General features: G+C 41.9%; 1 protein-coding gene across 1 annotated transcript in view; it reads left to right on the forward strand.

Annotated features, from left to right (window-relative positions):
• Positions 1-15,573, forward strand: part of SERGEF (secretion regulating guanine nucleotide exchange factor) — a 236,600-nt gene that overhangs the window by 9,243 nt on the left and 211,784 nt on the right. The window contains 4 exon segments of the mRNA XM_025928722.2: positions 2,612-2,672; positions 7,190-7,303; positions 9,741-9,803; positions 14,186-14,344. Coding sequence (XP_025784507.2) covers positions 2,612-2,672; positions 7,190-7,303; positions 9,741-9,803; positions 14,186-14,344 — 397 coding nt within the window.

Raw genomic sequence — 15,573 nt, forward strand, 5'->3', positions numbered from 1 at the left:
GTCTTAGTATTTGAGGTCTTAGAATTTAGTGGTACATGTTAGCATTTGAGAGTCTTAGAGTTTAGTGGTACATATTAGATATAGAGACACCTAAATGTTAAACTATGGTAGATGCAGGTGTAGCCTCAAAGGAGGGAATATTTTAAGTCTTTCTAGGGGGAGGTGGAGTGAGAACAGGCTTATACAGTCTTGAAAGTTGAGTAGAAATTTACTTGACTTGAGATAGGATGCATAGAATGGATACAAAAGAAGAGCATTCCAGACAGAAGGAACTGTGTAAGCAAGGGTGTAGAAGCATGAAATATCAGGGTTTGAGATACTGCAAGCAGTTTAGTATGACTGGAATATAAGGAAGTGGTAGAAATTCTATTGGGGAGGGGACAGTCAGGGAGGTGGTGCATGGCAAACGGTAAGAACAGTGTGTTAGGTCGGGGCCCGAAGGGGTAGTGAGGAGGAAGATTATTCAGGACACTCTTGCTAATAATCCAGACAAGAGGTGATCCTGGTCCAAACTAAAGCCATGGCAGTGGGGATGGAGAGGAAGGAATGGAGGTGAGTTGAAGAAATTGAGGAGATTGAATCTACATGTAAAGCCCTTTAGTTGTTGTTGTTTTAAAGAGAAAATACTTAAAGGACAATATGTTCAAGTTGTGTTAGTAGTAAGATTTGATCTTCCCCAAAGCTAATGTGGTTGTGGGTTGTATTAACAGAAATATAGTCTCTAAAAGAAGGGAAGCCAGAGTCCTGTCCTTTTTTGTGCTAATCAGACTGCATATGGGATGTTGTATTCTGTTGATTTAGTGCTTAGGTCCTGGGCATAAAGGTGAATAAGACTTCGATCCTGCCATCGAGGGTCCTAAAGTTTAGGAAGGCCATGTGGATCTGTAAATAAACACATGTAGTAAAGCTGCAGAGGGGCCATGATTGATGCATATACAACCCCCCCCCCCCCCGCCCGCCCCGCTTTTTTTTGACAGAGAAAGAGAGAGAGGGAGCGTGCACATGCACGCATGCCCAGGGGAGGGGCAGGGAGAGAGAGAGTCTTAAGCAAGCTCCATGCCCAGTATGGAGCCTGACATGGGGCTCGATCTCATGACCATGAGATCATGACCTGAGCCAAAGTCAAGAGTTGGACGCTTAACTGACTGAGCCACACAGGTGCTCCTATACAGTCTCTTTTAAAAGAGGGAGATTGCGGGGCGCCTGGGTGGCTCAGTCGGTTTAGCGGCCGACTTCAGCTCAGGTCACGATCTCGCGATCCGTGAGTTCGAGCCCCGCGTCGGACTCTGTGCTGACCGCTCAGAGCCTGGAGCCTGTTTCCGATTCTGTGTCTCCCTCTCTCTCTGCCCCACCCCTGTTCATGCTCTGTCTCTCTCTGTCTCAAAAATAAATAAACGTTAAAAAAAAAATTAAAAAAAAAAGTAATAAAAGAGGGAGATTGAGTAACCAGAGCACATTTGGAGGAGAGAAACCAAGAAGGGAATGGAATTTGAAACCAGGGGATCACTGATGGAATTGGGGATGTTTGGCCAAAAGAAGAGATATGTATTAGTTATCTACAGTGTCATAAATTACTCTAAATTTAGCAACTTTAAACAACAGGTATTTACTATCTTAGTTTCTGAGGGTCAGAAATCTGGGCACAGCTTAGCTGGTCTCATGAGGTTGCAACTCATGAGGTTCAGTGCATTTCTATGGGGTTGTTCAGACATGGCATCTGGCTTCCTCCAGGAGTGATTTGAGAAGAGTGAGGCCAAGCAGGAAGCCTCAGTGCCTTTTATCACCTAGTCTCTAAGCCACTCATCACTTCTTTATTCTTTTCACTAGAAGCAAGTTGCTTAGTCCAGACCACATTCAGCAAGAGGGGAATTAAGCTCCAGCTCCACATCTTGAAGGGGTGGGTCTCAAAGAATTTGAAGACTTAGTTTTAAAGTCACCACAAGATATCTTAGAGAGGACATGACAGTGGTCTTCGTCTTTGGAAAGCATTGTGAAAAGCTGTAGGCAGATGTTTGGCTCCACCTAAGGAGATAAATGGAACTGCACAATGATGGAATAGGCACCTGGGGAAGTAGTGAGGCTGTGCCACAGGAAGTAGGTGCTTGGCAGGGGTTGGATGATGATTTGTGGGGGGTTGTGGAAGGTATCTGGCATTGAATAGAGATTGGACTAAATCAAAGGTCGTCCAGCTAGAACCCTTGGTAAATAAATCTTCATTGGAACGTAGCCATGCCCATTCATTCATGTATTGTCTGTGGCTGCTTGTATGCTACAATGGCAGAGTAGAGTACTATGACATAAACCATACGTCCTGCAAAGTCTAAAGTATTTACTATCTGGTCTTTATTGGAAACATTTGCCAACTCCTGGACTGGATGACTTTGAAGGTCCCTTGCGGCCCTGAGACACATTGTGATATATTATTTTTAAGAGATTTTTCCTTTTAGGGATACATACAGAAGTATGGAGGGATGGAAATGTTGGGAGTTGGGGACTCTAAACCAATCAGACATGTAATGAGGGCTGTGCTGCATTGTGTCATGGTATAAATTCCAAAGCATTTTGCAGATGGGTGATTCTAAGACCTCAGCCCTTTTCTTTGTTTTCACAGCTCCTGAAAGAGAAGGTTGTTTGCATTGCTGCTGGACTGAGGCATGCTTTAGCTGCTACAGGTGATCATTTTGCTTTTATTTTCAAAATAGGGACATCACTAGGAGAAGCAGCGCTTTAGAGCAAACAAACTTTAAGGAGTAATTCAGAATGTCCTGCTGTGCTGCATTTCTGACTAAATGGAGAGGACATAAGGTCAAAGTCATGTGGGAAATCTTTAGCAGGTAGGGTGGAAAGAAATGGAGTTTTCTAGCTCTTTATTATGTTCTAGGCATGATGCTAGGTTCTCTTGATTTAATTAATACCTTATTTAATCCTCACAACCCTGCAGTGATGTGAGTTACATTTTTACATGTGAGGAAACTGAGGTCCGAAGAGGCTGAAGGGCTTGTCTAAGGTTACACAGGGGGTAAGGTAGTAAAAGGTAGAGCTGGGAACAGAGTCTGAGGTGGTGTAGTTTCCAAGGCCCACATTCTTTGCTGTGAACTCCACTGCTTGCCTAGTGCATTTTAATGTTTATTAGTTTAAAAGCTTCAAATGAGCTTGTCTCCTGTACTGTGAGAGGGTGGTGATGGACGTAGGGCTGACAGTGTGTGTGAGGTTTGAAGGTGGCAAGTGGAGAGAGGTGGTCATCTGCAGAAGAGCAGTGGCCCTTTTTTCTTCCCCAGGCTCATTTTTCTGCTCCCACTCTCGTGGGGTGAAGTGCAGCCCTAACTGGCTGTGGCAGCTGAGGCTCAAGTGTGGATGCATCCAGTCGTGGCCTGGGGAAGGTGGAGGAGGGGAGGAAGAGTCTGGTGCAGCACTGTACTGGTGTCGTCTGGGGCTTAATGTTGCTCATATAGTAAAATTTTTCTTAACCCTTTTATTTTGAGATATTTGTCGATTTACATGCAGTTGTAAGAAATAAAATACATCTCATGCACTATTTTCCCAGTTTCTCCCACTGGTAACATTTTGTGAAACTGTAGTGCAACAGCCCAGCCAGCCTTGATACGGTCAGGACACAAACAGTTCATTGCCACAGCCATCCTGCCTGTGGCCGTTTTATAATACCCATTTTTATACACCCTTTTATATGGCTTTTATACACTTTTATGCATCTATTATACATCCACTTTCTACTTACCCTCATCCCTTCTTAGCTCCTGGCAAGAACATTATATAAATGATATCATACAATATATAATTCTTTAGGGTTGGCTATTTTTGCTCAGCATGATTCCCTGGAGAGTCATCCAAGTTGTGAGTATCAATAATTTGTTCCTTTTTATTGCTAAGTAGTAGTATTCTATGTTATAGATGTACCACTGAATTAGTCATCTCAGGCTGCCATAACGATATACCACAGACTGGGTGGCTTAAACAACAGGAATTTTCTCACAGTTACAGAGGCTACAAGTCTGTGATCCAGATGCCATGAGGGTTGGTCTCTGGTGAGGCCTCTCTTCCTGACTTGCAGATGGCTGCCTTCTTGCTATGTCCTTGCAGGGCATTTCCTCTGTGCGCTCATGCAGAGAGGGAGACATCTGGTGTCTCTTCTTTTTTATAAAGACACCAGTTCTGTCAGATTAAGGCCTCACTCTTATGACCCATTTAACCTTTATTACCTTCTTACGGACCGCTCCAAATACAGTCACACTGTAGATTAGGGCCTCAACATATGAATTTTTGGGGGCACAACTCAGTCCACAACAACACAGTTTCTTTCACCATTCACCCACTGAGGGACATCTGGTTGTTTCTAGGTTCTGGCTATTAAGTATAAAGCTATAAACATTGTGGGCAAGTTTTTATGCAAACATAAATTTTCATTTCTCTGGATAAATGCCCAGGAGTGTGATTGCTGAGTTGTATGGTAGTGATTACATCTTATAAGCAGCTTCTCCTCTTAGATTAGTGGGACTGGAGAATGGCCTATTAATGGTTTAATTCCCCCTTTCCTACCAACTTTCTGTGATTGCTAGTCTTACGTATACATTTCTGTCCAGTTACAAAGCAGTACGGTTTCCATTATGTGTTTGATTAACTTAATTGTAAGTCCTCCTCTCCCATTTAATCTGTAAATACTTCTGCAGGCATCTCTAAATGATAAGGACTCTATCGAAAACATTAACAAAATGCCATCATCATACCTACAAGAAAACTAACAATAAATCTGTAATTTGATCAAGTATCCAGCGTTTACATTTTCTTGACTGTCTCAAAAATATATTTCTTAACAGTTTGTTTAAATCAGGGTTTGAATTATGTCTCTACACTACAGTTGGTGGATATGTATGTCAAGTATCTCTACTTTAAAAAATATATATTTATTCCTCTTAATTTTTTTATTATGATAAAATATACATAACACAATTTACTGTCTTAGCCATTTTAAATGTACGGTTGAGTGATGTTAAGTACATTCACGTTACTGTGCAGCCGTTAACCACCGTGTATCTCCAGAACTTTTTTTATCTTGTGAAACTGAAATGATATCCACTAAACAATAACTCTCCATCCCCCCTTTCCCCCAGCCCCTGGCAACCACCATTCTACTTTCTGACCCTGTGATTTTGACCACTCATACAGGTACCTCACATAAGTGGAATTGTATAGTATTTGTCTTTTTGTGGCTCATTTCACTTAGCATAATGTCCTCGAGGTCTGTCTATTTTGTAGCATGTGTCAGAATTTCTTCCCTTTTTAAGGCTGAATAATATTCCATTACTTGGATATGTCACATTTTGCTTATCCATTCACCGGTTGACAGACGCTTGTGTGGCTGCCATGTTTTAGCTTTGTGAATACTGCCGCTATGAATGTGGGTGTACAAATATCACGTTGAGATCCTGCTTTTGGTTCTTTAGGATATATACCCAGAAGTAGAATTGCTGGATCATATAGTAATTCTATTTTCATTTTTTTGAGGAACTGCCATACCCTTTTCCACAATGGCCATACCATTTTAATTTCTGCCAGTAGCGCACAAGGGTTCCAAATAACTTCACATCCTTGCCAACATTTGTTACTTTGTTTTTTTTTTTTTTTTTTTTAAATAGTAGTCATCCTAATGACTGTGAAATGGTACCTCATTGTGGTTTTGTTTTGCATTTCTCTTATAATTAGTGATGTTGAGCATCTTTTCATATCTGCATTTCACCATTTGTATATTTTCTTTGGAGAAATGTCTATTCGAGTCCTTTGCTCATTTTTGGAATCAGGTTTTTGTTGTTGAGGGTTTTTTTTTTTTTTTTTTAAAGTAGGCTTCATGCCCAGTGTGGAGCCCAATGCAGGGCTTGAACTCATGACCTGAGATCAAGACCTGAGCTGAGCTCAAGAGTCAGACGCTTAACGGACTAAGCCACCCAGGTGCCCCTGTTGTTGTTGAGTTTTAAGAGTTCTGTATATATTCTGATTATTAATCCTATATCAGATGTCTCAAGATTCATTTTGCTCCCTTTTTTACCCTTTTGCAATTTATTTGTGGAAGAGATGGTAAATTTTGTATTCAACAATTGTGTTTTTTTTAATGTTTATTTATTTTGAGGAGAGAGACAGAGTGTGAGCGGGGGAGGGGCAGAAAGAGAAGGAGACCCAGAATGCAAAGCTGGCTCCAGGCTCTGAGCTGTCAGCACAGAGCCCGATGTGGAGCTCAAACCCAAGAACTGTGAGATCATGACCTGAGCTGAAGTCAGATGATTAACTGACTGAGCCACCCAGGTGCCCCTGTATTATTTGAGTATTGTGTTTTGCTCACATTGTGCTCAGTCATCATCACTTATGTTTCACAAAGCAGACTTGTCTGTTTACAGCCTAAAGGACTGTTGTTTGTAGGATACGTTGAGAGGAGTGGAACCTTAATGTGCTGTTGGGTGACGGATCCTAGTTACACACATCTGACTGTAGATTAAATATATAAAATGTCATCTACACATTTGTATGAGGTTCAGAACATGGGCACATGAATTAGATTCAGTGGATAGGGAAATAAAAGGCCATTCCACTGAAGTAATGACTATTAAGAAGCTATCTTGCAGTCATAAATATGTATTTATTTGGTAATTAGGAGTCATTGAATTTATCTTGGTGTAGTGGAAAAGGCACTGCATTAGGTGTTAGGAGAGCTGAGTCCTAGTATTTTCTCTGCTACTAGCTCCCAAGGATGACCGTGGGCAGATCACATCCTCTCTTCCAGACTTCAATTTTCTCACCTATTAAATGTGAGGAATGGACTTGATAATCATCAGGGTTCTTTCCTGCTTGGTCTGGAGTTTGAGTTGTCCTTTCAGGTTAGTCATGAATAAGGTGTTGTTCTAGTAATTTGACTCTGAAAGAGCCATATGTCCTGGAATTTTTTGGAGGGAGTTTTAGTATGTGGGAATTTTCTTGAATGGTCTTAAATTGCCCTGAAGATTGGACTTGTGATTGACTTGGTGATAACCAAGCCATAGGGCCCCTCGAAGCCCTGAGCCTGTCCCTAGTAGGCGTGTTAACGAGAATGAATTGAGAATCTCCCATGACAGCGAGGCTCAAAAAACAATCTGGTAGTAATCCCATTAAGCATTTTCTTCATTTCCTCCTCTGTTCCATTGGGAAGCAAGTGGCATTGTGTTCCAGTGGGGAACTGGTTTGGCATCATCTGGACGGCGGTTATGCCCTGGGCAGACTCTCCCATTGTTTTTCACAGCAAAGGAGCCAAGCAGAGTGACAGGTAAGGCCCTTATTTCTTGAGTCCTATATTTATTCTTTGTCAAGAAATAGTGACACACACAGGCAGGAAATGGGTAAATGGAATCTTGCTTTTGCTGTTTCTTAGTTCCTCTGTCTTAAGTCTCTGTGTTGGCTGGTCTGTTAGTCTTGTTAGACTTTTTGCAAACCCAGTAAAAGTACCCTTCCTCGATGCCAGAGTTTGCAGCCCGTTGAGAGATAGATGCGAGTCAGTTAAGTGGAGACCAGAATAGTAGCACTAGAACTGTTAATAGTTAGGTTGGAAGACATGACTTAGGTGTTTGGAGATAATGTGTAGCAATAGTGAGCCTCTAGATTCTGAATCCCAGATTGGATTTACTCATCAGGCACTGTGGCAGCTGCATGGTGTCAGCCCCGCTAAGCTCACTGCATGGCTGGGAGCACATGAGGAGGCACCCTCTCTGCAGGTAGGCACATCCCAAAGGGAGAACCTAGAAGGACTGTGCCTCACATGCCCAGTTCCTCTTTCCCAAAAGGAGAGCAGGAGTGAGTGAGGAGGTAGAGAGAGGGGCCAGGAGTGTTACTCTAGGGAAATCTCTGTACATGGGCACATGAGTAGGTAGTGAGCACTATGCCCATGGCTCTGTTGGTGTGTCTGTGTTGGTCATTTAGCCTGTAGGCTTTCTCTCCTGTTTTTCACTCTGGAGTTTCACTCTGGGGCCCAGCCTCTTTCGGCTTCTCTCTCTGCTCACCTCTCCCTCTGCTCTGTGCTCTCACTGTGGGCCCCTCTCTTTCTCTGTATATAGCACCATGTCTGTATCTCCTCTTCTTCCTTTCTTGCTCTCTTACTTTGTGGCCCAGTCTTCTGAGTGTTGGCTGTAGAAAAACTTGCACAGGAAACCTCTACTCTCCTCTAGGTGAGAGCAAAGGAGGAATTTTTGAGGGTGGGATAGGAAGTGGGGAAAGAAGGGAAGGGAAAGCCATGGTGGGAGTGATGCACAAGGTGTTGGGGTCGTTCTGATTTTCCTAAGTCCTGGAGTCTCTCCTGTTCAGCGGGCGGTGAGATTGGTCACCCTGAAGCCCAGTGGTGGAGTTGGGGAGGGTACTCTTAGAGAAGGAGAAGGGGGCACTGAGTGCTAGATGTTTTCCCACATGCCAAAGACTGAGCTTTTTCAGGGTAGGAACTGTGTCTGCTTTCTCTTTCAGCATAGGACTTGTAACTGGAAGAAATCAGAAATGCTTTTATTTGATTTAAATGACTTGTTTGGGTTCTGATTAGGGCACAGCTTACGTTCCAAGTTGATTGGGGGAGTTTTATGATGAAGCATTAGAATAGATCGTGAACTTCCTGCCCTCAGTCTTTCCCTTTTTATTCCTCCATCTTTACTTACTTGCCACTGCTTCTGGAGCTGCAGCCCTGGGTGTCCTTTCCTTGCCTGACCACAAGGCCTCTTGCTTCCTCTCTGATGAATGTGTTGGAAACACCTGTTTTGTCCCTTTCTCATTCTATAGGGTACTTGAAGGTGTGAAGGGCATTTTATTAAGACAGTAGTTAATTAAACAAAGTGTCAGAAAAGACTGGGGCACCTTGGGTGGCTCAGTTGGTTAAGCATCCGACTTCAGCTCAGGTCATGATCTCACGGCTCGTGAGTTTGAGGCCCGTGCCAGGCTCTGTGCTGACAGCTCAGAGCCTGGAGCCTGCTTCAGATTCTGTGTCTCCCTCTCTTTCTGCCCCTCCCCGCTCGTGCTTTGTCTGTCTCTCTCTCAAAAATAAATAAACGTAAAAAGTGTCAGAAAAGAGTTGCAGAATAGACTGTATTTCTCTGCATGTTAGACCCAGTGACCACAGTTTCTAGCAGAGTTGGTTGGGATTATAACTTGTCAGTGAAGACAGTATAATTAAGGGAGAAAAAGTGCTGGATTTGGAAAGCAGGTTCAAATTCTTAGTTCTGCCTGTGTGTTCTTTGGAGTTTTGGGTTTGCCTGCATGTGATGGCAGCTGAATGTATGAGATCTTGTTGCTTCTAGGCCTGCTGATGGACAGAGCTAGGAGATAGACATGTGCACACACATATTTACACATATGTACACCCGTGTCTATTTGTCTGCTTCTACCAGGAGCTATGATGGTTTACAATGATTTCTCTAAGACAATCCACTATCCCATGGTCGATTCTAGCCTTCCACCTTTTTATGTCTGTATCTTTCCTCTTGTCTCTGCTAGTGAGAAATCTGGCTTCTTTATCTCCAGTACACTAACTTATTTGTCCAGTCCCTTGGTAGGTGACTAGTCTCCCCACCATGTCGTTCGTGTTCTTGGTCAGCGCCACCAACTTAGACCAGCCTGCTCTGGCTGCAAGTTTCTCCTGGGCCCTGGTGGTGCTGCCTGAGCTCCTTCTCTGCCCAGTTTGTTCTGTTGTGAATGTGATTTCAAAAGATGTTTTTTTTTTTTTTTTGTAGGCCTGGAGAATTCTAAAGCAACCTGTGTTCTTGCTGGCTCAGATCACTCAGCTTCGTTGACGGGTTGGTACCAGCTCTTTTAGTCTAACATGCCATTCAGAGTTCTGCACCATTTCTGCCTCGCGTGGTGGATGTTGGACACGGAGGGAAGAGCTGAGTCAGAATTCTGCTGCCACCCCTGGTCTTATCTTAGGAAGTTTCTTTACCTTCGGAGACTGTTGTCTTATCTATCAAAGTACTCTGGATAGTTGTGAGAAGTAAAGATGAAAATACATGAAGGAAATACCAGCTCACTTCCTTTCCTCTCAACTGTACAGTAGGGATAATATCTTCCTCTGAGGGTAATTGTGATTCCAAATCACACAGCCAATAGTTAGTTTATATATCACATTGTTATCTTATCCATCAGATCCATTTTGGTGTCTAATTCAACTGTGTATTTTCTCTAGATGTTTGCTCTCAGATTAACCTGTTTTATCCACCTCTATCTTCTAGTCTATTTATCTACCTGTCTGCTCTGTCTGTATTCATCTATTCTTTATTTATCTACTTGTCTCCATTTTTATTTACCTTTCATCTTTGTATCTTTCTATCTAATCTGTGTGTCTGTATATCTTTGTAAATCGAGTTATGCACATAATTCTCTAATTTATTTGTATTTTTATGTATTTTTCTAACCTATTTTGTATTTTTATGTATTTCTAGTCTGTTTCGTCTCTTTGATCCCTCCATCTCTGTCTAATCTGTTTTACTCTCTCACACTATATCTCTCTTTTTGACTATGCATCCTTTCATCCATTTGACACCCCCCCCACCAATACAGTACAAACTTCCCATTGGCGATGCAACATATTCTTGGAAGTGAAGGTGACCTCTTCCAAAGGTTTTTTTTCAAAGCCAAGATTGCCTTGATCCCTACCAGTAGACTGAGACAAGAGGTCTGAGAGATTTATTTTGATAAGACTTCTCACATGGAGCTGAATGCAGGGCATTTTTTAAGCAAAGGGGAATGACTTTCACACTTAGTATTTTCAGTGTTTTATGTGGAAATTAAGGTGTGTACACAGTACGTGTAAATTAACAGTGACGTGCGTTCTTCAACATCAAATTTGTAATGCAGTCCAACTGAGAAGCTGCTACTGTTTCCAAAATACAAGAACCATAGTGTGAGAGTTTAAATACATTATACATTCTAAACTACAGATAACTGGTGATTTAACAAATTCAAAATAACCAACCAACAAAAGAAAAATCTACTTTTAGCCTATGTCTCATATTAGGTAGACTTACATATATGTTGAAAGTGTTGAGTTGAAGTGAATGCCAACTATAAAGGACTCCCCTGGGCATCTGGCCCCACCTCTCCTTCTATAGAGGAAGGGCTGCAGGCCCCAGGGTGAGAAGTGACTAGTTCATGCCCTATAGTCAGTGAGGGTTGAGGAAGGCATTCTTTTCTTTTCTTTTTTTTTAATGTTTATTTATTTATTTTGAGAGAGAGATGGCATAAGCAGGGTAGGGACAGAGAGAGAGAATCCCAAGCAGGCTCCACACTATCAGTGTGTAGCCCAATGTGGGACTCTATCCCATGAACTGAGAGATCATGACCTGAGCTAAAATCAAGAGTCGGACACTTCACTGACTGAGTCACCCAGACGCCCCAGCAAGGCATTCTTTTCTGAGAATAAGAGTATACTAAGAGATGTTTCTAATCTGTCCTGATTAATTTGATGGCAAGTATTATGTAAACTTAGAGATTCTCTAATTGCTTGCTAAAAGTTTCTTAGAAAATCTTATGATTAATGAAATTATTTATTATTTCATATGTGGAACACTTTTATTGTGTTTTTAAAACGGATGTTGAATTTTTATTTTATTGAGATGTAATTCATACATAAAATTTGTCTCTTTAAAGTGTATAATTTAGTGATTTTTAGTACATTCAGAAAGGAAATTGGTTTTTGATACTTTAAAAGTGGGTTAAAAATGATCAAGATTAATATCCCTTTCTCCTGGTCTAGTTCGAGCTGTCACACACTGGATTTTGCTCATTGCTCTTTAGACCTTTTCTCTGGAGTTGTGGTGGGTTATATAATTATTTGGCATTGCAGGAGAATTTAATTTTGCCTGCTGATGCAACAGTGTAATGATCCGCATGTGGAAGACAGTTTGTCTTTGCAAAAAAGCTGGTTTAGACTTACTAAGATAAATGAAGGCTTATTACAGACACAGGCGCACTATGAGTGGCATCTTGGTAGCTAACCAGTCCATTAAATGGGTTGAGACTGGCTGAGGGGGTCCTCATAAGGGATCTTCATACTTTGTACACTCTGGAGGTTGCCCTCTCTCAGGGTATGAAATAGACCAGATTCACATCGTAGAACTACAGAATGTCAGTGCTGCAAGGTCATCTGGGTGATAAAATGGCTCCACTGGTTTACACTCCCTCATTTTAGACCTGATGAAACAGGCCCAGAAAGTGAAATGATGCACCCAGTATCAAAGAGCTATTGAGGGGTGTCTGGGTGGCTCAGTCGGTTTAAACGTCTTGGTTTTCAGCTGAGGTCATGATCTCACAGTTCGTGGGTTCAAGCCCTACATTGGACTCTGCACACACAGTGCAGAGCCTGCTTGGGATTCTCTTTTCCTCACTCCCTGCCCCTCCCCCACTCATTCTCTCGTTCTCTCTCTCTCTCTCTCTCTCTCTCTCAAAATATATAAACTTAAAAAAAAAAAAAAGATTGAATAGTGGCTCTGGAACTTGAGCCCCGAATCTTGGTCTGATGTCTTTTTCGTTAATACTGTTTGGCTTTCTACCAGACTGCCCTATGGCAAGCAGCACTGGAAAACTTTTTTGGAAGGTCACAAAATGCAGTGGAAACAGAGGGCTTGGTTTCCGCTTCCACGTGACTCGTTATTAGCCATGTGATCTTGAAAGTCATTTAACATCTCCAACCCTTGCTTAATTTATCTTCTAGAAGAATGCTATCTAATAGAAAATATAATGTGTGCGCCATTTCAAAAAGTAAAAAGCAGGTAAATTAATTTTAATAATATATTTTATTTGACCCAGTATATCCACAATATTGTTTAAACCAGTAATCAATATGAATTTTATTAAGGAGCTACATTCTTTTTTTTTTTTTCCAATGTTTATTTATTTATTTTGAGAGGGAGAAGGAGAGCGTGCATGAGAGAGAGGGTGTGGAGGAGGGGCAGAGAGAGAGGCAGAGAGCAAATCCCAAGTAGGCTCTGCACTATCAGTGTGGAGCTTGATGCAGGGCTCGATCTCACAAACTGTGAGATCATAACCTGAGCTGAAATCAAGAGTCGAGTGCTTAACCCACTGAGCCACCCAAGCACCACCCCCCCTTTTTTTGTGTGCTAAGCCTTCGTAATTTGTTGTACTTTTTTGGTTTTACAACACTTCTCAATTTGGACTGTCCACATTTCATGTGTTCAGTAGCTACATGTGCATGCTGTGTGCTATAGAGTAGAGTGTAGAAACTTAGAATGTTAGGGTTGGTTGCAAAAGCTCTTAGAGACCATTCAAAGAGTCATAAAGTATAGGTTCTTGGGCCAAATTTTGTAGTTTATGGCTCCATTTGGTGTGGCTTCCAGTTAAAAATGGTTTAGAACGTGAATACCTCGTAGACTAGCATGTGTCCTCTAGCTTGCCACTGTGGCCCACAAGTCTCTCTTGTGGCTGATATCATCAATTACACTGCCTGCCCTTCTAGGCCAACCGCCCTCCCCTCTGATTTTCAGCTGGTGAAACTAAGGCTTAGGAAGTGATTTGCCCAAGGTCAGTAGCTAGTTAGCAGGTCCAGGAATAGAAGCCAGCATCACTTGACTCTGAATTTGCTGTCTTTCTGTTAATTCACATTGTCAGTCAGTCGCATTGCTGCTTATACCTCAGGACTATGAGGTTCCAGTGAATTAAGGTGCTGCACAGAAGGGAGGCAGCAGCATGATGTTTTCTGCTGGACAGGGCGTGTAGAGAAATCCTCCCAGGTCAGAAAAGTTTAAGCTTAAATAATGTATCTTTTAACCTGTTATTTTAAAAAGTTAATACATATTTTTCCTAACCACAGGTAATACAAGCATACATTAAAAAAAATGTAGAAAATGGAGAAACATGTTTTTCTTAGGGTAGATGTTCAAGAAATATTTGCTGAATGAATTAATGAAAAAATAAACTCATACGTTCCTATTCCTTGACAGACTAGGAAGAACATTTGGCCTCGTTTCCTATTTATAGAATTAAAAACAATCTTCTACGTTAAAATGCCGTACATGAATTTTGTATCCTGCTTTCTGTAGGCCACGTTGTAGCATAAGAATAATACAACTTCTTTTAGCCACTTTCTTTTTTCAGATTGTGTTATTTTCCATCATTTTGAACTAACGTTCCTTCACCTCTTTTGTTCCCCTTCTGTTTGTTTAAGATGCAGGAGAGCTGTATGTTTGGGGAAGCAACAAGCACGGGCAACTGGCTTCCTTGGCTGCTTTCCTTCCTCTGCCCCAGAAAATAGAAGCACATTGTTTTCAGAATGAAAAGGTCACTTCTGTCTGGAGTGGGTGGACACACCTGGTTGCTCAGACAGGTGAGAGAGCAGCAGAGAATTTGTGGTTGGTGAGAGCAGTTTTGGCGGGAGGGGACAGCTGTCTAAACAGCTATGAATGCTCAGGGCTAAGTAGGTAGGTTTTGACAACGAAAAAGCTTTAAGGACTGGGATGGGGAGGATCTGGGATCGAGTTCTGTGGTCAGCCAGATATGGAGCCTTTCCTCTCTGGTTCAAAGGGCTGCACCCAAAAAGGCAAGGCTAGGTTAGATGAACTCTTTCTGGTCCTATGAATTCCTTGAGGTTTTGAGAAGGAACCTGTTGCAGCAGACGTTCCCAGAAATTTGTCCAGGTTGTTGGGGAGGTGGGGAGTCTTTGCCTTATCATAGCTGAAGAGATGACTTTACTTGCATTTCCACCTGAGTCTAAATTAAAGGTTTCAGAAACTTGAAGATTGGTATTTCAAGATTGAGGCAGGAGCATTATTTTGAATTACGGCTGGCATGATATTTTGATTTAAATTTCCATTAACCCTAACAAACCTTTGGTTTGGACATCAGCTGTTCCCTTATGGTGCCATGCCATCCAGCTGTTGGCATCTTTATCTTCTCTTGAGTCTCCATTTCTTTCTTGTCTTCTCTGTGGGGCAGTTCTCCTTTTGTGGTCTCCACATTGCTGATTTTGTTCTCTGGGGTTGTTGTTTTGTGGCCTCTCTTCTTCCCTGCCTTCCCACAGCTCCTGCTGACTTTGGTAGGGTTTCTCAGACAGGCAGTGTGTGATTCTCAAGATCTATTATCATGTCAAAGTCTCTTGAACTTCAGGGGTTCTCAGGAGTCCCTTTGCCTGCGTTTGGCCTGCTTGTTAGCTACACGCAGATCTCTAGGCTCCCAAATACCTACCTAGTGACTGTCAGTTACTGCAGTGCTTTCTGGTTTTTGTAGGTGCTCGGGTGAGTTTCAGTTATCCTTGGGAAGTCCCACATACTACACATGTGAACACACATACGCTTGTGAGTGTTCATATCGATGATGCTTTTAATTGGTCTTTTAAAAAATTTTATGACCATTTTGGAACAGAGGCCTGTGTAACAAAGGCATAAAATAAACTTTCTGTACTGACCACTTCAGAGGCTGCTCTAAAGGGGAAAAATCATGACTTTTCTCAAAGAGGTTTAGACTGCTTGAAGATTGGGACTGTCTACACAAAGTCTTCTTTCTTTCTTCTTCTTTTTTTTTTTTTTTTAATTTTTTTAAATGTTCATTTATTTGTGT

This window comes from Puma concolor, chromosome D1 (assembly GCF_028749965.1).
Source record: "Puma concolor isolate L17-30 chromosome D1, mPumCon1.1.hap2, whole genome shotgun sequence".
Classification (NCBI taxonomy): domain Eukaryota; kingdom Metazoa; phylum Chordata; class Mammalia; order Carnivora; family Felidae; genus Puma; species Puma concolor.